The sequence below is a fragment of the Ochotona princeps genome, chromosome 21, assembly GCF_030435755.1.
Source record: "Ochotona princeps isolate mOchPri1 chromosome 21, mOchPri1.hap1, whole genome shotgun sequence".
Taxonomy (NCBI): Eukaryota; Metazoa; Chordata; class Mammalia; order Lagomorpha; family Ochotonidae; genus Ochotona; species Ochotona princeps.
In genome coordinates this window covers 31,686,236-31,706,472 of record NC_080852.1, presented here as the reverse complement: position 1 = coordinate 31,706,472, position 20,237 = coordinate 31,686,236, and the positions used below count along the sequence as shown (strand labels likewise).

The 20,237-nt window shown below is 44.9% G+C and overlaps 1 protein-coding gene across 5 annotated transcripts in view; it reads left to right on the top strand.

Annotated features, from left to right (window-relative positions):
- Positions 1-20,237, top strand: part of MYRIP (myosin VIIA and Rab interacting protein) — a 153,915-nt gene that overhangs the window by 114,939 nt on the left and 18,739 nt on the right. For all 5 annotated transcript variants that reach the window (XM_058678840.1, XM_058678842.1, XM_058678839.1 and 2 more), the window contains one exon: positions 3,881-4,105. In XM_058678840.1, coding sequence (XP_058534823.1) covers positions 3,881-4,105 — 225 coding nt within the window. The remainder of the gene's footprint in view (positions 1-3,880; positions 4,106-20,237) is intronic.

Here is a 20,237-nt window from a genome sequence, read left to right as displayed (position 1 = left end):
GTCTCCCTATACCACCCTGTCCTGATGTCTGTTAGTCTAAGTGCTTATCCCTTACAACTTTTCATACCTTGTCATTGGAACTGTCCCCTCCTCCCCAGTGAGCATGCGAAGCTACTCTTATGCATTGCGTCCTGATTGTTAGCAAGGCACACCTCATCCCTTCAGGCTGGCTTCTGCTCACTGTCTGCAGTGTTCCGCTAGGGCTCCATGTTGACTCGTTCCTGGGTGAAAACAGTGCCATTCCCACTTCACTGTTCACCAGTGTCAAGCATGTGTGAATCATTTGCATGCTGCTATGTAAAGATCAGAGATATTTTCCCTATTCTTACTGCCTAGTTGTGTGTCTTCCCAGAATAGATGGTTAAGAACCTAGCCTCGGGACTCAGCATGCACACAATGAATGAGTTAGGACTGCAGAGTAGCAGGGTTTTGTAGTCCCTGACGCCAGCGCTCAGGACGACATGTACCAAGATGCAGCTTGGCACCATGGATAGCTCCTCCCTCTCCCCTGGAATATGCTTTAGGTGGATATGTTCTACAGCAGGGAAGCCCTAACGGGAGCTGGGAGTAGAGCTTATCCTTGGATGCTTAAGAAGTCCTGCAGCCACAGTGGAAGGCTCAGCCATGTGTTTTTACATGTTTTACTTACTGGTAGGCATCTCTTTTACCTGTATAAACCACAGTTTTTTTTTTTATAAACCGAGATTTGAGGTGGAGAGACTGCCAGGGGGCGGAGGTGGGCAGTGATGTCAACAGTTATGACGTTAGGTGGGGGTGCAAGTGGATGGATTTGCATCTGTTGTTTTCAATGCATCTCCATGAACCTTGTACTTGAAAAACATTCCCATCTACCTGATGGCAACAGACCACCTTCCGTTGCCTTTTAGTCCTGAGGTTTTTTTTTTAAAAGATTTATTCATTTTATTACAGCCAGATATACAGAGAGGAGGAGAGACAGAGAGGAAGATCTTCCGTCCGATGATTCACTCCCCAAGTGAGCCGCAACGGGTTGATGCGCGCCGATCCAAAGCCGGGAACCAGGAACCTCCTCCGGGTCTCCCACGCGGGTGCAGTGTCCCAATGCATTGGGCCGTCCTCAACTGCTTTCCCAGGCCACAAGCAGGGAGCTGGATGGGAAGTGGAGCGGCCGGGATTAGAACCGGCACCCATATGGGATCCTGGGGCTTCCAAGGTGAGGACTCCAGCCGTTAGGCCACACCGCCGGGCCAGTCCTGAGGTTTTCATCTTTTTCTGTATCTCCCCAGACAGCCTTGATGGGCAGGGCCTGGATCAGACCGTGTTCAGGTGGGAGCGGACTGGTGCTGTCATTGCCGGACGCCTCGGGGCTGCAGGCGGATCTGTTTCCGTTTCACCAGGGTGTCACTTTTGGCCATGCTCATTAGCAATGCTTGTTTTCTCCCGTAAATGTATCTCCCAAATAGCATTTTTAGATCCTACTTTACCCTTCAAAACAATGTATATGTGTTCTGAATCGGGCCATTTTGAGAAGCCACCAACTCCTTATAATTAATCATCTCTAATTGTTTCTCTATTTAGTGTGTTTATGGCTTGCTCCAGAAATAACTTAAATTAGTTTACAGAAATGCAAGCAGGGGAAAATGAAAATGCAGTTATGAGAAAAGTAGGACAAAGGAAAAACCAGGGTAGCAAGGAGAAGGTAGAACCGAGAGTGAAGTTAGTTCACAAAACATCTGCAGTGAAGTCCTAAGAGTTGCTGATAGCAGAACTTTGTTTCATGAGTGTTGCGTGTCTGTGAGTTCAAGGCCCTGCTGTGAAGCGCTGGCAAGACCACGTGTATTGTCAGAAACCTTAGTTGGGGTGGCATACACCAAGACACCCAACGGGTGCAGCCACCTTTGAAGCCACACAAGACCGTGCGGTCTACTCAAAATCACGTTCAAATTTCCTCCAGGTCACAGACCAAAGGGTGACCATCCCCTCTGCCCCTCCATTCTTCCCCCAGTGCTTCTCGGTTCTCTTAGGCCTGGAGCCGTTCTTGAAACTAAGAGAGAAAAGGGTGGGAACTCCGGCTTGAAGTAGCGACGTGTCCTGCCCCTCACTCCCACGCTCGGCCATGGCAGCCTGAACAAGGATACATGGTAACCACCCTGGAACCGTGTGCAGCAGGTCCGGCCAAGGAAGGGTCTTAGGGGCTGACTGTTGTTCCCCCGGAACAGGTGCATTGCTGGGTGTGCCCTGCCAGCTGAGCTGGTGGCAGAGCACATGTCTAGAGAATGAAGCATCCGCTGAATGACAGGGTCCTGCAAAGCAGCTAGAGTCTTCTCCCTAGGCAGAAAAAAAAAAGTGTGCAGAACCGCCACAAAGCTCCTCATTCATGGAGTTGGAGAATCCAGGGAACCTCTCTGTGCAGAATATTTTTAACTCTTGGGAAGAGGTTCTGAGGTTTTCTGGGTTTTTAAATATTTTTTGTTGTGATTGTGTGAGCGAGATGGAGAAAGAGCGAGATGCCATCTGCTGGTTCATTTCTCAAGCACCCACACTGGCCAGGCTGAGCCAGTGCCAAAACTGGACACCAGTAACTCATTCCCAGCCCACGTGAGTGGGAGGGGCCTGACCAGCGGAGCTCTCATCTCTGCCTCCTGGAGCCTGCCCGATCAACAGGCATCTAGTCAGACGCACAGCCAGGACTTGAACCCAGGCACTCTGTGGCTACAGCCCACCACTGCTTAGGATTGATTTTATAAGATTCACTTATTTTTATTGGAAGGGCAGATTTACAGAGAAAACGATCTTCCATCCACTGGTTCACTCCCCAAACACCTGCAGTGACCGGAGGAAGCTAAGCCAATAAACCAGGAACCAGGAGTCTCTTCCAGGTCTCCCACACGGGTGCAGGTCCCAAGGCTTTGGGCCATTCTCAGCTCCTTTCTCAGGCCACAAGTAGGGAACTGGATGGAAGTGCTTCAGCCAGGGCATGAACCAATATCTATATGGGATGTTGGCATTTGCAAGCTGAGGATTAGCCAATAGAACCACCTTACCTACCCAGTGTAAGATTATTAACCAGGAGTCCATTGGTATTAAAGACTGTCCACTGTGGGTCCAGCGTGGTAGCCTAGCAGCTAAAGTCCTCACCTTGAACACGCCAAGATCCCATATGGGTGCCAATTCTAATACTGGCAGCCCTGCTTCCTATCCAGCTCCCTGCTTGTGGCCTGCGAGAGCAGTCAAGGACGGCCCAAAGCCCTGGGACCCTGCACCCGCGTGGGAGACCCGGAAAAGGCTTCTGGCTTTGGATTAGCTCTGTTCCGGCCGTTGTGGCTCACTTGGGGAGTGAATCATCAGACAGAAGATCTTCCTCTCTGTCTCTCCTCTTCAGTATATCTGACTTTCCAATAAAAATAAAATAAGTCTTAAAAAAACAAACATGTGCACCACCTCAAAGTCTTTGTCCAAAGCACTACTTCATCATTTCATCCTTATAGCATCTGTTCAGCCGTCACTTCCCACTGGCCACTGAGAACCCTTCTCCAGTCCCTGACCGTGCCAGTTGTGGGCTGCCACACACACACACACACACACACACACAGAGTTCACAACACGCTGGCAACACCAGCTCTCGGGCATGTGGACAGGGCCACCCTGGTGGGAACTCAAGGAGGATTGTGTGTGTGTGAAAACCAATGGGGTGAATCCAAAAGCTTTTCTGAGTCCAGATAACTCACTTGCTGGAACCCCCTTAATGAAGTGTGAAAATGCCTGGGTGTGACTTGTGCGGTAAATGGCACAAGTCCATCTGGAGAGAATGACCAGGTGGAGAGCCCTCCCTTTGCTGAGCCATCAGGGGGCGCTTAGCTGCAGGAGGGTCCTCCTCTCACGGCTCTGCCTCTCCCGCCAGGTGTCAGGTGACGTGTCGGAGACGGACGGCAGCATTGAGGGTCAGCACTCCTGGACCGGGCCGGACTCCGCCACAGAGGAGACACTCAGGAACAGGCTGTACGAGTTGGCCATGAAAATGAGTGAAAAAGAGACTTCTTCCGGGGAGGACCAGGAGTCTGAGACCCAGAAAGAAAGTGTGTCCTCCGAGGAGAACAGCCGTGGCGTCCAGGAGGAGCTTAGGAAGGTAGGGGCTGCAGGAGCACCTGCAGGGGCCTGGGGTCACAGCTGGGGGGTGGCCGAGAGGCTGGGTTCCCAAGAGCTCTCTAAAATGCCACTTGTGTGAATGTGGGAGAGCCCAGGAACCCTTCTTGGTTAGCATGGAGCAGGGGTTCTATCCAGAAAACAGCACCACATGGCCTCGGAAATTTCCCTAATCTGTAAATCAGTGCCTCGGGCATTCTTGTTTGCGCAAGATGGCGTCGTTTCCTACCCCAGCCTCGCTCTGGACCATTTTGCCCATGGATTGAAATTACGCCAGCAGTCCCTCTATTACCCCACAATGAGGCTTTGTTCCACGGTAGGGAAGCTTTGTGTCAAAGGCTCCTTTGGGCTTGTTTGTCTCTACAGATTTCTGATTCGGATTGGTCGGTTGGCTGGTTGAGTGGTTGGTTAGTTGCAGCCTTTGAGTGCGTTTCTGATCAGAGTTCTTATGGAATCGCAGGGTTGCAAACATAAAGCATTGCTGCTCTCAAGTCTCCCAAGGCCCAGCCACCTGACCTTCCACCCCACACTCCTCCACTCCTGTTCCTGTCCCAGCCCCTGAGCCCCCAGGGACACGGAAGACAGATTCCCTGGCAGAGAGGGATCCGTGCTGTCCCACTGCCCAGGTGTGCCCATGGGTTCCCTGCTCAGCTGCTCCCAGGGCATCTACCCTCGATTTGGCCGCTGTCCTGTCTGGACATCCCTCCTACCTCTAAGGGGAGAGGAGAAACAGACGTGTGCTGAGCATCTGATGTGTGCCTGGTGCTTGGCGTGTGTTCCTGAGCTCATTTGAGCGCCTTTTTGCAAAAGCTGTAGCCCGCGTTTGCCGATGAGGTTGGGTCATGAAGGCACTCAGCGCTCAAGGCTGGTGAGTTTCAGAGCTGGGGCTACCCCTCAGACCTGCCTGTTCCCATGCACAGCCTCCCTCCTGTTTGGGAGCTGTCTGTTGTGTAGCGCAGGAACAGTTATTTCGCCTGCTAATCTCTAGGCTTCTTTGCATCCAAACAACATGTTCTGGCTTATCTGTAGAGTGAGGCTTCTGCCTGAGAAGACCATTCTAGATCTTTTCCCTGTTCGATGTGAATGGTAGAGAAGTTAACACGTGGCTGGGGAGCTGTGCGTGCGGGTGAGTGAGTTGCCCCACCTGTCATGTGGTTAGTGGCTGAGCTGGGATACCTGGGGGAACCTGGCCACACAGTGACTGCCTCGGACGGAGTAGGACAGAGTCCCCCCTCCTGCACCTCCTCCATGGCCATTGCGTCCTCACTGGTGAATCTTGCCCTGGGCCCATCTGTAGGTTTGGAGAGTGGAGCTTGGTCTCCATGGTCTGCTCCTGCCTATGATGTGGACACTCTACTGTCACCTCCTTGATGGTCACGGCACTGACCTTCTGTGTCACTTGAAGGTACCACAGCATTGACACATTTCCAGGCCAGAGCTGGCAGCCAGATGGTGACGAGGATGGCATCGTGTCTCTCAGGGACTCTACGTCCTCCTGCCTGGCTGCCAGCTCACCCTGGCACTGGTGGCCTGCCAGGACCTCCTGAGTCCTGCCTCCTACCCCTCATCAGCCTGGAGGGACTGGCATCCTGGAGGTGCGCTCACCCACCCATCCAAGCTAATCACCCGTGGGCAGCATGTGAGCAGGATGCCAAGGGGCTGCTGGGGCAGACATCTTGGGAACTTGGCCATGTCCCCATCTTGGCCCTGCCCTCACTAAGCAAGGAAACAAGAGAGTCAGCTGTATTCAGACTCCCCAAGCGGGTCAGCTGCTCCTCAGTGTGGCCTCTCAGCCTGCTGTGGTTCAGTGAATGAAATAGTCAGATAACATTCTGCCTGCAAAAATCCATGTGGCAGACAAAAAAAAAAAAAAAGATGATTTGTTTTCCCCATCTGTCCTGGACCAGTCAGATTAAAGGAAAACAAATACAGCTTTATACATCAAATGTTACTTAAAAACAGAGAAGTGTAGTGATGTGTTTTAGGATTAGGCTGGATTTGAACCACAACACTTAGTCACTCTGTGGACTTGGCCTTAACTCCCTGCCCCTACTTTGAATAAGCCAGTGTGGTTTCTTTTTTTTTTTTACATTTTATATTTTATTATTATTATCATTTTATGATACAGTTCCATAGGCTCCTGGTATTTCCCTTATCCCAACCCCAATTTTCCCCCCAACCTAGTTCCTCCATATCATTACTATAGTTCTTCATACACAGTCATATGTCCATCATTGCGGGCATGGACAATGGCAGAGAGTCCAGCATCCTATTGTCAAGATAGAGTAAACAGTTTCATTGTAAGCCCATTTTTGTCTGGAAGTAGAAATGCATGCTACATTGTATCCTCACATCTGGATATGTTAGTCTCCATTTCACAGCAGGCCGTATATCACCTCAAATGAAAAGTCGTAATGCAAAATCAACAATAGAAAGAAAAATAGAAATTTACAGTGCCATGAAGCCCTTTGCAGGGGAGTTTTCAGTATTCATTGTGCCTTTGTCTCTTCTTTTGCTCATTGTACATCTGGTTAGCAGAGTCTTTTCCTTGGGGCAGGTTTCTAAGCTGTGTCACCCACAGGTCTACAGTTTGATTTTACTTATTGCAGTTGATACACAACTCTTTGCTTGCAGCCAATTGTGCCACTCCCTCCAGCGAGTTCCAGGTCTGGGTTCTTATGTTAGATTTACACAAAGAACTCTGTAGCCTCAACTCCTGGCTCACCAATCTCCACCTCCTGTGATACTGTGCTGAGGCTGCCTTTTCCCACTTCCGGTTGGAGCAGGTGCCAGGATTAGGGAGACACCAGGTGTCCTATATAGCTAGGTAGTTTGTGGCGCTGATCTTGCCAGAACCTGTTGGATGTTAGGTCTGCATGCCACTTGGACCTATTTTGACCCGTACGATGCCACAGTCGGTATTATTTTCCTGCGGGACCAGTGCAATCCAGGGAACTCAGTGAGTTCTCGCGAGCTCAACACATGCACAGTTCCCTCTTGTCCCCTCAATCCTAAAGCTTTTGCCACAGTGTACAAAATGGCACCTGGCGTACCACTGCTGGAGTTCTTGATCTGCTGGCCGTCAGGTCTGAGGGCTACCCAGACCTGTCTTGGGTGGATCCTGTAGAATGCCATGTTGATGCAGTTCACTGAGTCAGAAAGGAGTTCACTCCCAGCTCAGCGTATGCTCAGTCCTTTCTCTTGCTTTTGCCTCCTCAAGCAAAATGGTGCCCAATTCAGCTCTAGGGGGCTGACAGGGCTGTGAAATCCAACCTGTTCTCGCACTGCCTGTCTGGGATCTGCTGCTCTGTCTCTGCTCCTGGTCAAATCAAATGGACCAGCAGGACAGACAGTTCTTGGGTTCAGCTCCCAAGCTCTCGGTGAAAGTCCCTTCCCACCTGGTTGCTGGTGGAGTTCGGCTGCTGGTGGAGTTCAGATCGCCATTAGCTGAATGCCGCTGGAGTATCAGTCACTGCAATACCACACCGTTGTGTCCGCTGCTTTCCTGTGTCTGTCAGTCTCCAGGTACCCCTCTGCTGTTGTTCTGTCCTCTCCTATTTCCTGGATTGTGTCCTCTCTGCTTCATCCTGATTAAATGTTTCTCCATCTGTTTAAACATGTCCTTACCCTATTCCGCCATCTTGAATCTCCTCGCCAGTGTGATTTCTGATTCTGCCCACCTCCTAGCCTGTCGGCCTGCCCCCATGTCCTTGCAGGATCAGGCATGCTCTAGCCACAGTGTGCTCCTTCATGCCGTGTAGAATGTGTAAATGCATGAAATCTACCAAAACGTTGCAAGTTCCCACCTTGAGGATCCTAGTAACTGTGGCTTTCCGCCAGGGTCTTGGCCAGCGTGGTGGCACAGGGGCAGGTTTCACTCACATCTGTGCTGCCCCTGTTCACCCCCTCAACGGCACGCTCGGTTTGTGCCAGGGAGCCTGCCTAGTTGGGTAGAGGAAGGATGACCAGAACCCCAAGGAAGGCATTCCTCCAAGCCTCTAGAAAAAGCAGGTGTTACCTGCAAGGCAAGGAGGGCAGACATCACTCGCAACCCCAGCAGGAGATCTGAATGTCAAGGCACTGCTTGCCAGCTGGTCCCTCATAGAAGCTGGAAAGCAGGATCGCCTAGGGGAGCAGAAAGGGGAGGGGAGGGGAGGGGAGCGAGGGGGTGAGACAGACACTGGGTGCCACCCAGGAAAACGCTTCCACGTGGAAAGACCATGAAAACAGTGCATGCGTACAGATACCTACTTCGAAAGTTCATGGAAAATGCCGTTAACCTATAGCTTTATTTGGGTCCAAGAAAAATTCAAACCCATGCATGTTTTTTTTCCATAATCTGCATTTCTTATGAACTTTTGAAGACCCTCCAGGGTAAATGCAGAGGTCTAAATCTTACACACAGTGCTATCAAACTGAATTTTGCTATATTAAGAGAATCATGTCGTAATTAGTGTGTTTTATTCTGAGACTAGAAAATGAAGTTAAGAACAGGAAATCTCATTTTTAGAGTAAATAACTTTGTGGGTTTTTGTTGTTGTTGTCGTTAAGATGTTACTTATTAATTGGAAAGAGAGGGATCTTCCGTCAGCTGCTTTGCTCCCCAGGTGGCCACCAACGCCAGGGCTAGGTTAGACTGAAGCTTCCGGGTGTTTTGCATGGTGGCAGAGGCCCAAACACTTGGGCCGTGAGCTGCCGTTTTTCTCATGCCATCCTCGGGAGCCTGGTCAGAAGTGGAGCAGCTGGCACACAAATTGATGCCCCTACGAAATGCCAGCGTCACAGGCTGTGACTTTACCCACTAGGTCATAATGCCAGTACCAGAAGTGCTGTTTTGTTTGCTTTGTTTTATTTTCAAAAGATTTATTTATTTTTATTGAAAAGGAAGATTTGCAGAGAGAAGGAGATACGGAGAGAAGAATCTTCCATCCGCTAATCCATTCCCCAAATGGCTGCAAAGGCTGGAAGTGAGTCCTTCCAAAGCCAGGAGCCAGGACCCTCCTCCTGGTATCCCAAGCAGATACAGGGTCCTAAGGCTTTGGGCCATCCTCTGCTGTTTTCCCAGACCACCGCCCGTATGGGATGTCAGCACTTGGAGGTGGAGGATCAGCCAATTGAGTCATTGTACCAGTCCGGGTTTTTTTGTTTGTTCTTTGGGGTTTTGTTTGTTTGTTTTTAGCACATGATGATCTTAAGTGATGGCAGTAGGCCTTGGAGACGTTCAGCACATATTTCATTAAAAGAAAGAACACCTCTGAGTAGATGGGAAGGATAATTTTCTCGTGTGATGGAGAGGTACACAGCTCAGGGCACCACAGTGAGGCTGTAGAGTTCATTTCCTTCTGGTGAGAACTACTTTGAACAGCATGGGCATCGCACTGTTTTAGTATTGATGAAAGAAAACACATTACAGATGATTTTTTCGATGATGTTTACATAGCTGATCAGGGTGGGAAAGATCAAGGGTTAAGGAAAAGTGGGTATGATCATTGTTTCCAAATTTCCTATTTCTTCCTGTTTCTGGGGGAAGCGAGGATTTAAGAGAGAAGCCTTGACCAGCCTCCCAACCGCCCCACTACCCAGGGACGGGCAACGGCCAGCTGCCAGCGTCCCAGGGTGCCAGTGTGGAGTGTGCTCCGAGGGTTCTGCTCAAGTGGTTTCGACAGTTCTGAAATGCAGTCAGTGTCACTGATCCAAGGATGAGGAAACCCTTCCAAGGGACAGATGAACTTGTAAATGTTTTTGCATAAATGTGTGTTTTTTCATCAAAATAGCATGTACATATGTATGTGTTTGAAAAACATGTGGCTTTAACATGTGGTTAAATTCTAGGTGAACATTTTGTGATTACTTTGAAAACAGTGTCTGTTTCTGAAGAAGCAAATGAACAAAACTGTTCAAGGGGCATCCGAATGGATCGTGGGGGAACTGGCCAAGTGACCAGAGAACTACTTCTCAGTAAGAGGCTGCTTTATCTTTGACAGTAAAGTCCATGAAATATTCATGGCGCCAGTAATAACCATACCATTTAAAATGTTCTCGAACATTGAAAAAAATGTGAAAAGCATCTCAGTTTATTTTATCTAATTAAGACCTTGGCTTGAGTGTTTGTCCGTCTGCCTGTCTCTCTCTCTCTCACACACACATACACACACAAATCAGATATACCAAACCTCTACATATAAACTCACTGATGAATAAACATTGAAAAATCATAGTATCTTAGCCAATGATTCACGACTACATGTTAAAATAACATTTCACAATGGCCAAGTAAAGTTTATCATCTAGGAAAGTAATTATATCAATGTAACACTTTTATTGATAACACTTTTATTATATTTATAGACTAAAGGTTAAAACAATTATTTCATGAAATGTTTGGCTTGACCTATAGTAGAAATTCATTAATACTGAATGAAAAATAGATTCCAAAACAATAAATGGCCAAAGTTGAGCCACCAGTTACGACAGTTAAAAGACGAAAACTCAACTGCAGTGATCAGGAGACCTCTTTATGGATTTGATGAATATTGTAAACTCTCTTCCATGTACCTAAAGCCTGAAATTCACGCTTAGTCATGGAAAAAATCAGAAAGATGTGTTGTATCACTAAGAAATAAGAGCTACCAATATTGGTTAGTGGAAAGCAACATTATGATGCTGTATTACTGGCTTTAGGCTTTTGAGTTAAAATGAAAAAAAAAAAAAAAAGAAGTAAAGCATTATTGTAGATAATGAGTTTGGCAAGGTAAACTCTCCCAAAATAGTAGTTACACTGTTACTATTTTGGGAGAGTTTACTTTGTCAAGGATCTCCTAGCAGTAATATTCCTAAAAAACTTTAAAGGAAAAAAAAATACCAATTGTAGCAGCAACAAAAGTATTTGCAGTTGGCATGTAACTCAACAGTGCTACTCCTAAGAATTAGCAAAACAAAAATTAAGTCTTTGAACAGATACACAAATCCCAAAGATGGATTAGAAATGTCTCTGACAGCTCTGTTCATAATTGCAAAAACTAAAATGGACTTAAATATTTGTCTCTGGCGAATGGCCACACTGGTACATCCACACAGTGCAATACCCCTGGGCAATAAAAGGGATTGTCGACACCGTGAGATGGGTGAATCTTCACAGCACCGTGTGGAGTCAGAAACAGATTCAGAGGTCACGTGTTGTCACTTACACGGCATTTCAGAAAGGGTAAAGCTGTAGGGACAAAGCAGGTGAAAGGTTAACAGGATGCTCTCAGTGGGATGGAAGTACTGTGTCATGACTTTGGATATGGAACTGGCTAAAACCTACACGACAATCTACCTTTCAAGTGCAAATGTTACTGTGTATAACACGCACACAACTAATGCAATTGACTAACTTTGCTAAGGAGCACAAAGGTAAATTGAACCAGTGTAGAGACATGCAGTGTTGAAATGGGAAAATCTTACCCTTTTATAGATGTTGGCTTTCCCTAAATTAATACATACATTTGGGAGAATTTCAGTCATCTTATTTAAAAGATTTTTTTTTTGGAGACTTGATGAAAATTTTTAAGTTTCACCTGGAAGAATAAGTGCATAAAATATAGCCAGGGAAATGCAAAAGACTGTAGGTATAGCCAAGAAAATGCCAGCCATAGTAATAGCAATGGTGGGAGCATTGGAATAAGCAAACAGATGAGTGAAACACAGTAGAAAATACAAAAGCAGATAAAAATACAATGTGTGGCATGACAACAACATAATTAGGTGAAGAAAGAAATAGCAAGCACATTCCATTATTTAATAACCTGTGCAGCACAGCCAGAATTTAGTAAGTATGTCTGATCATTTAAGAAGCCAGGTAAGATCCATGCCTCCTACTGCATACATTCTCAAGGGAAAGAGTTTAAATTGCTACATGGGAGAAGCCGTGCAATTGCTAGGATAAGTTATAGATTACTGACTTATAACAGTAATTATAATTAAGACATGAGAGGCTAGTCCTTATAATTAGGAAAAGAACAGCTAGAAATCTTGCAAGTTGAAATAAGTGGTTGCATAAAAATTAATTACCTATGGGCTCGGCAGTGTGGCCTGGTGGCTAAGGTCCTTGCCTTGATCCCATATGGCCGCTGGTTCTAATCCCGGCAGCTCCACTTCCTCTCTATCTCTCCTCCTCTCAGTATATCTGACTTTGTAATAAAAATAAAATAAATCTTTAAAAAAAAATTAATTACTTAGGTTCATAAAAAATACCCATACAATCCAAGGCAGAACAACATTAAGAAAGATTGCCTGGGCCCGGTAGCGTGGCCTAGCGGCTAAAGTCCTCGCCTTGAACGTGCCCCGGGATCCCATATGGGCGCCGGTTCTAATCCCGGCAGCTCCACTTCCCATCCAGCTCCCTGCTTGTGGCCTGGGAAAGCAGTTGAGGACGGCCCAATGCATTGGGACCCTGCACCTGCGTGGGAGACCTGGAAGAGGTTCCAGGTTCCTGGCTTCAGATCGGTGCGCATCGGCCCCTTGTGGCTCACTTGGGGAGTGAATCATCGGACGGAAGATCTTCCTCTCTGTCTCTTCCTCTCTGTATATCTGACTTTGTAATAAAAAAAAAATATATATATATATGTATATATATATATAAAAGAAAGATTGCCTAAATATATAAAGGTAAAGAATGAATATCATCCTAATACTAATAAAGAACGATATAGATAGAAACAGGAAACTTACAAGAAGAAGGGGAAATGGAAATGCCCAGAAGCCTGGGAAAGAATATTCAACTTGAGTCATTTTATAATTTTAGTTAACATAACACCTAGCTCAGAAGTTGGCATATGGTTTGGCACATTCAGCTTTTTCCATTCATCCGATTTGTACTGAACTGTCTCAGTGTGCCCAGCACTATTAAAACACTGGGAAGTCAGCCATAAACAAGGAGAAATTTCTTATTGGCTCAGTCACTGGGAACACAAATTTACAAATAAAGGCAGAGCCCACATTTAGCCTGGCATGAAGATGCCTAGATCCCACATTGGCATGTTGGAGTTTGATGCTTTCTGTCGGTGCAGGCCAACGGTGGCTCCTGTCATCAAGTTCCTGCGTCCCACAGGGGCGACCTGCATCATCTTCGCGTTCCCAGCCCCAGCCATCGAGAGTATTTAGAGTAAACCAGTGGGCAGGAGCTCTGTGTGTGTGTGTGTGTCTGTGTCTCCCTGACTCTTTCTCCTCTTAGTTTCTTAAACTGAAATGACGATGATAATAATCCTGAGATTTGTAGTTTACCTGAGAACTAGGATGGTGGCGACAGTCATCTGTGTTACTTAGATTATAAGAAAGCAGGCGGCCTACTAGACTGAAAATAAGGGGGTGCACATTCTGACACATTGATAACTTGGTGAACTAAAGCAATGTAAGTGATCCAGATGTCCTTTGATCCAGAAGTTGTATTTTTAATGATTTATCCTAAGGAAAAACTGGGCCTGCAGCCAAGAGTATATTACGGTGCAATTTGTCAAGCTGGTTCTTTTTTTTTGGTAGGGAAATGTGGAGGACAACCTTAAGCCACTCTGCAGTAAGGGATTCTTGAAGATGGGGCAGAGGGGAGGAGGGATTCCAGGTAGCAGACAGGGTGGGCGTTGGAACGGCAAGATACACAGGTTCAGATACAAGTAAGTTGGCAAAGGTGATAGGAGAAACTTGAGGCTTTGTGTCATGTTTGCTTTGGAAAGTGAGGAAATGCTAATGTTGCGCACTCTTCCTGCCTCCTTAGGAACTAGAGGCCAAGTTTGTGTTCTGAAAGCAAGGGGATAGCAGAATTGCAGTTTCAGGATTGTGGAGAGGGTTAAAATAGTGATTGCATGGAATGTGAAGAGAACAAGGTGTGGGGAAAATGGTGAAGACCCCCTACACACACACCCATAGGCAGCTGGTGAAGACCCCCTACACACACACCCATAGGCAGCTGGTGAAGACCCCCTACACACACACCCATAGGCAGCTGGTGAAGACCCCCTACACACACACCCATAGGCAGCACCGAAGGCCCAGGTAGTGTCATTGTTGGAAACATTAAGAGCCTATAAAAGAATTTGGAATCCTTGAATGCAACTAAGTACAAAATGAAATGTATTCTGTTCCAAGAAGAGGTCTGTCTGTAGCAGATCTATTCATAACTCCACGTCACTGAGCGTGATCATACTGTACAGCTGAAGGGGTGCCGGGGTTTACATTAGAACTCTGCATTTCACACATTTCTACAGGAGACCTCAATTTTCTGTTGGCCGAAAGTAACATAAGAATCTCAAACCAGAGGGGGGGGAGGGTGGGAGGGCTAAAATAGAAACATCCCATCCACAGTAAGAGTAAAAAATGTCAAGTTAAAACTTAACAAGAAAACTGAAGATCTCCCAACAGTCTGCTGGAAGCAAAGATGGTGTGAAGATGAATTCTTCCAAAATCAGGTTAGAAGTTTAATGTAATTCAAGTCGGATGCCAAGCCAGACATTTTAAACTTTTCAGACTCTGAAAATTAAAATCATCTAATAGAATAAGCAATCGGAAATAGTCTTGAAATGTTTAGAAAAAAGATTAGAGAGGAACTTAAAAACCTGTAAGACACATCTAAACAGTTCCTCTCTGATCTTGTTTTATTATTGGGAGGAGGAGGGGGGAAAGTCATTGATTTTTCAAGCCGGTGAAGGAAGGACTTCCTGCTTTTCAAGCCATGCAAACGACGCAGGAGACAGGAAGGAGAGCCCAGCTGATCTTTTTGTTGTTGTTGTTATGCATATATAATAAGTAGATTTTACATTTCTTCATCAGATTTAGAAGTAGAGGGACTCCTCTCACCCCCCGCCCCGTCTCAGATTATTGAGATGGCACATTTATTAGCTTCACTGTAACAACATTCCAGTAAATAAAGATGTCATGACCTAGTAAATATAGGAAAAGGAAAAGATGGAAATCCCGCTGTTAGTGAGGGCGCAGGCATAGGGAGTAAATACTGGTTCATTCCCAGTGCGCGCATCTCACTCTCAGAGATTGCTTGGTTTTTTTTTTCTCTGTTACTTGTCACAGATCAAAGAGAATATATTGCATTTTGGGGGATGGGCTTATTCCACTAGGCATAATAGTCTCCATCTAGGCCCATTTTATTGTAAAGGATTTAATTTTCTTTATGGCATAGTGTATGTACCACAACTTTTTATCCAATCCTCATTTGGTGGGCATCTGGGTTGGGTTCCATATTTTAGCTGTTGTGAATTCTGCCACTGTAAACATCAACTTACAGGTAGTCCTTTCATATGCAGATCTCATTTTGTTTGGTTATATCCCAGGAGCGGGATGGCTGAGTCATAAGGTAGATCTATTTCCAGGTGTCTGAGAGATCTCCACACAGTCTTCCAGAATGTTCACACTAGTTTACATTCCCAAGAGTGGATTAGGGTACCTTTTCCCCCACAGTCTCACCAGCATTTATTGATTTTTTATTTCTATGTGATAGTCATTCTCACTGTGGCTTCTAATTTGCATTTCTCTGATAAGAGAACCTGAGCATTTTTTTCATGTCTATTATTAAATTTAGACATATTAGATAAATATACATTTACGCAGATTAGCTATTTGAGTTTCATCCTGTGAAAAACTCCTTTTCCTGTCCTTTGCCTATTGCTTAATTGATTTGTTTGCTGTTGTTGAGTTTCTGGAGTTGTCTGTAAATTCTGGATATTAGTCATCTGTCTGTTGTATAGTGTGTAAATATTTTCTCCCGTTTTTTGGACTGCCTCTTAATTTTATTAGCAGTTTCCTTGGCAGTGGAGAAGCTTCTTAGTTTCATGTAATTCTATTTGTTTTTGTTTTAATTGCCTGTGCTTTGGGAATCATTTCTCAGAAATCTTTGCCTATATATATATATCTTGCAGAGCATCACTGACATTTTCCTCCAGTAATTTGATGGTATCAGATCACACATTAAGATCTGTGATTTTCATGCATGGTAAAAAAAAAACAAAAGGTCTGTGATCCATTTAGAGTTGATATTTTATATAAGGCATAAGGTATGGATTTCTGTATAAGGTGTAAGATATGGGTTTCTTCTGCAAACGTAGAGCTAAATTTCCCAACACCATGTGTTGAAGAAACTGTCCTTTATTGAATTCAGTTCTCTTGTCAAGAATTAGTTGGCTATAGGTGTATAGGTTCATTTCTGGGCATTTTGTTGTGCTCTGTTGATCGTTGTGGCTGTTTTTCTGCCAGTAGCAGGGTGCTTTGCTTCCAGCTGCCCTGTAGTACATCTTGAAGCCTGGTGTGGTGATGCCTGCAGCTTTGTTTGTTGTTTAATGTTGCTTTACCAATTCAAGGTCTCTTGTATTTCCGTATGCATTTTTGCATCATTTTTTCTAGATCTGAGAAGGTAATACTATTTTGATGGGGATTGCATTCAGTCTGCAGATACTTCCAGTGATGTGGGCATTTTCATGGGTTTAACTCTACCTATCCATGAACGTGGCCGATTTTCCCATGTTTTGGTGTTTTACTCTTTAATGTTTTGTAGTTTTTGTCATAGGTGTTTGAGTTTTGTTTTCACTGCTATTGTGAATGAACTGATCTCACAAGCTATTTTTCGACCATGGAATTGTTTGTGTACACAAAGGCCATTATTTCTCCTATGTAGAGAATCATGCCATGTGCAGACAGAGCTAGCTTGGCTTCTTCCTTTTCAATTTGAGTCGCTTTGATTTCTTTTTCTTGCCTAAAAGCTCTGGCTAAAACTTCCAAGACTATATTGGGTAACAGTGGTGAAAGTGGGCATCTTTGGTTGCAGAACTTAGTGGAAACGCCTCCAACTCTACCCCTTTCAATATGATGCAGTCTTTGGTTTTTCATATATTGCCTTAATTGTGTTGAGCAATGATCCTTCTCTACTCAATTTGCTTAAGGTTTTTATCATGAAAGGATATTGTATTCTATCAAATGCATTCTCTGTATCTATTGAGATAATCATATAGTTCTTATTCTTCATCTTGTTAATGTAGCATATCACATGTATTGATTTCTGTACATTGAACTATCCCTACACACCAGGGATAAAACCCACCCGGTTCAGGTGACTGATCTTTGCTCTTGAATTTGACCAGTTAGTATTTTGGGGGGGTTTCTGCGTCTGTTTTCATCAGGGATATTGTCCTATAGCTCTTGTTCTCTGCTGTGTCTCTTCTGGTTTAGGAGTTAAGATGATGTTGGCCTCATGGAAGGGGTGGAAAGAGGATTGCCTCCCTTTCTACCGTTTTAAACAGATTGTGAGGAATGAGTTATTTCTTCTTGAAAGGCCTGGTTGAATTCAGCAGTGAAGCTGCCAGTCCTGTGCCTTTCTTTGTTGGGAGCGTCTTTATTACAGATTCATTGTCTAGCCTAGTCATTTGTCTATTTAGATTTTCAGTATCCTCAATGACTTGATTTAGATGGATTATGTGTGTCCAGAAATCTATCCATTTCATCTAGTTTATTGGCTTATAGCTGTTTGTTGATGATTCTTTGTGTATCTGTGGTGTCGTAATATTTCCCTTTTCATCTTTGGTTTTATTGATTTGGGTCCTCTAACCACCCCCCCAAACACGTGTGCATACACACCCCTACATACTTTTATAATTTTTTAGGTTATTTGTCCAATGGTGCATCAATTTGGTTATTTTTTTTTTCACAAATACTGCTCTTCACTGATCTTATGTATCGGGGCTTTTTTATTTGAATTTTGTTTATTCTCAAATTTTAATTGTTTCTTTCTGTTAACTTTGGGTTTGGTTTACTGTTGTCCTGGGTCCTTGAACTGCACTGATAAGAGCATTTATCAGCTGCCTTTCAGATTTCTTATTATGGGCACTTATTGCCACTCAACCACACAGAATAGCCGGGGTAGCAGGAAGAGGCTCCCAAGGGGTGGGGCTTACTCTATCCCTTAAGTTTTGATATGCTGTGCTGTCATCTTCCTATATTTCTATGAATCTTTTTAAAAAGTTTGTTTTTATTGGAAAGGCAGATTTACAGAGAGAAGAAGAAACAGACAGAAAGATCCATTGGTCCATTAGTTCCTTCCCCAGTAGCTGAAACAACCAGAGCTAAGCTGATCCAAAGGCAGGAGCCAGGAGCCTCTTCCAGGTCTCCTTTATGGGTGCAGGATCCCAAGGTTTTGGGCCGTACTCTACTGCTTTTCCAGGCCACAAGCAGGGTATGGGGGAAGTAGAGCAGCTGGGACATGAACCAGCACCCATTTGGGATCCCAGCATGTGCAAGGCCAGGACTTTAGCCACTAGGCTGTCACACTGGCCCATTTCTGTGAATTTCTTAATTTCCCTTTAGATTTCTTCTGTGGTCCAACATTCCTTCAGTAATGTGTGGGTTTTTTTTTTTTTCAGTCTTCATGTATTTGTATATTTTCTAGAGTTTTTTAAGTTGTTGGTTTCTAGATTCATTCACTAGTGGTCTGGAAAGATGAATGCTGTGATTTCAGATCTTCTGAATTTGCTGCGGATTGATTTATGGCCTGTCATATGATCTGTCCTAAAGAAAGTTGCATGAACTGATGAAAAGAATGTGTGTTCTGCCTCTGTAGGATGAAATGTTCTCTATACAGGTTAGATCCATGGTATCGATAAGCTCTGTTGTTTCTTTGTTGAGTTTGTTTGATTTGTCCATTAATAATAGTGTTAAAAGCCCTCAATATTACCATATTGGAGTCTGTGTCTCCCTTTAGTTCTGTTGACAGTTGTTTTAAATAGCCAGTTGTCCTGGCATTGGGTACATAAACATTTACTATAATCACTTGTTGAATTTATCCCTCAATCATTAGATGGAGGCAGAAATTCTGGAGTTATGTTTCATCATCATTTAACATTTATTAAAAAAAAAAATGACCTGAGCTGTTGGGGAATCCATGAGCACTATGGATAAGAGAGAAAAACTTTTGATCTCTTGGAACTTAACTTCTATTGAAGGTAACAACTAAGGAGGAAATGTCAAATTGAGATAAAAACGAGGGAGAAATTGAAGCAAACAGCAATGGGGGGGATGAAGACAGACTCCTAGACAGTGGGGACCTCTCTTTTGAACTGAGACCCTCCCTAAGGACGAGCAAAGAAAAGTCAAGCAGAGAGCTCAAGGGTAAGACCCCAAGATGAAAATGACCCTGACAAGCAAGAAACTAATAATTAGATTGGGGCAAGGGAATATAGTGGGAGAGAAGAGGAGGGTCGAGGCTGGAAGCACGCAGGGCTGGGTGGCCCTTCTAAGAACTTTGGTGTTTCCTCTGATGGGATAGGAAGTAACTGAAAAAGTTTAAGGGGCACTTGACATTTATCAAAACCAGTTGGGCTGCCATGAACGGGCCCCTTTCTGAGCAAATGTGGGTGTTGACATCACACGTCATTGGACTTGTTCAGAGCTGAGCCCTGTTGGTGCCCTGGTTCATGCCAACCCTAGAGAAATTTTTCCAGTAAATTTCAGTGCAGACTGCCTGAGAAGCAGCTAGTAGGAGGATCAATGACCCTGATCACCTCTTGGGACAATAAGGACATTCCTGCCCATTTCACACCTGCCAGGACAGGTTTGATTAAAGGAGATGGCTCTACCATTCCCCTCCTCTGCAACCCTTACCAGACCTGATGTGTCTTTGCACAAGTAGCGTGCATCAAACAGTAGTGCATACCGCCAAGGAACGGCAAAAAGTGACCTCGGGAAGCCACGAAACCTTGGGTTTAATTCCAGAACATAAATGCCAATAGGAGACTTTTCACTTCGTGTTTTAATCACCACTAAAAAAAAGTCAAAGATCCTTTTTCTTTTATAAATGGCCTTGGCTACCAAGTGCTGTGTGATTCTAATCTTGAACCTTCTTTAAAGCCAGTTCTCCTCCTCTTCAGTTACGTGTAATTGACTGGTTGATTACATATGCTAATTTATCAAGTGCCTGTTCCAATTTCTTGCCACAGTTCTGCACCACCCTCGTTCATCAAATCACTCTTCAGGGACAGGCGCCTGTTTGTGGAGAATGTATCTGACGGGTTTTAGAGGCATTGCTGGAGTGCCTTATGTCTCGTGAAGACCGAAACACATTCACGTGGAATTTTTCTAGCAGGTTT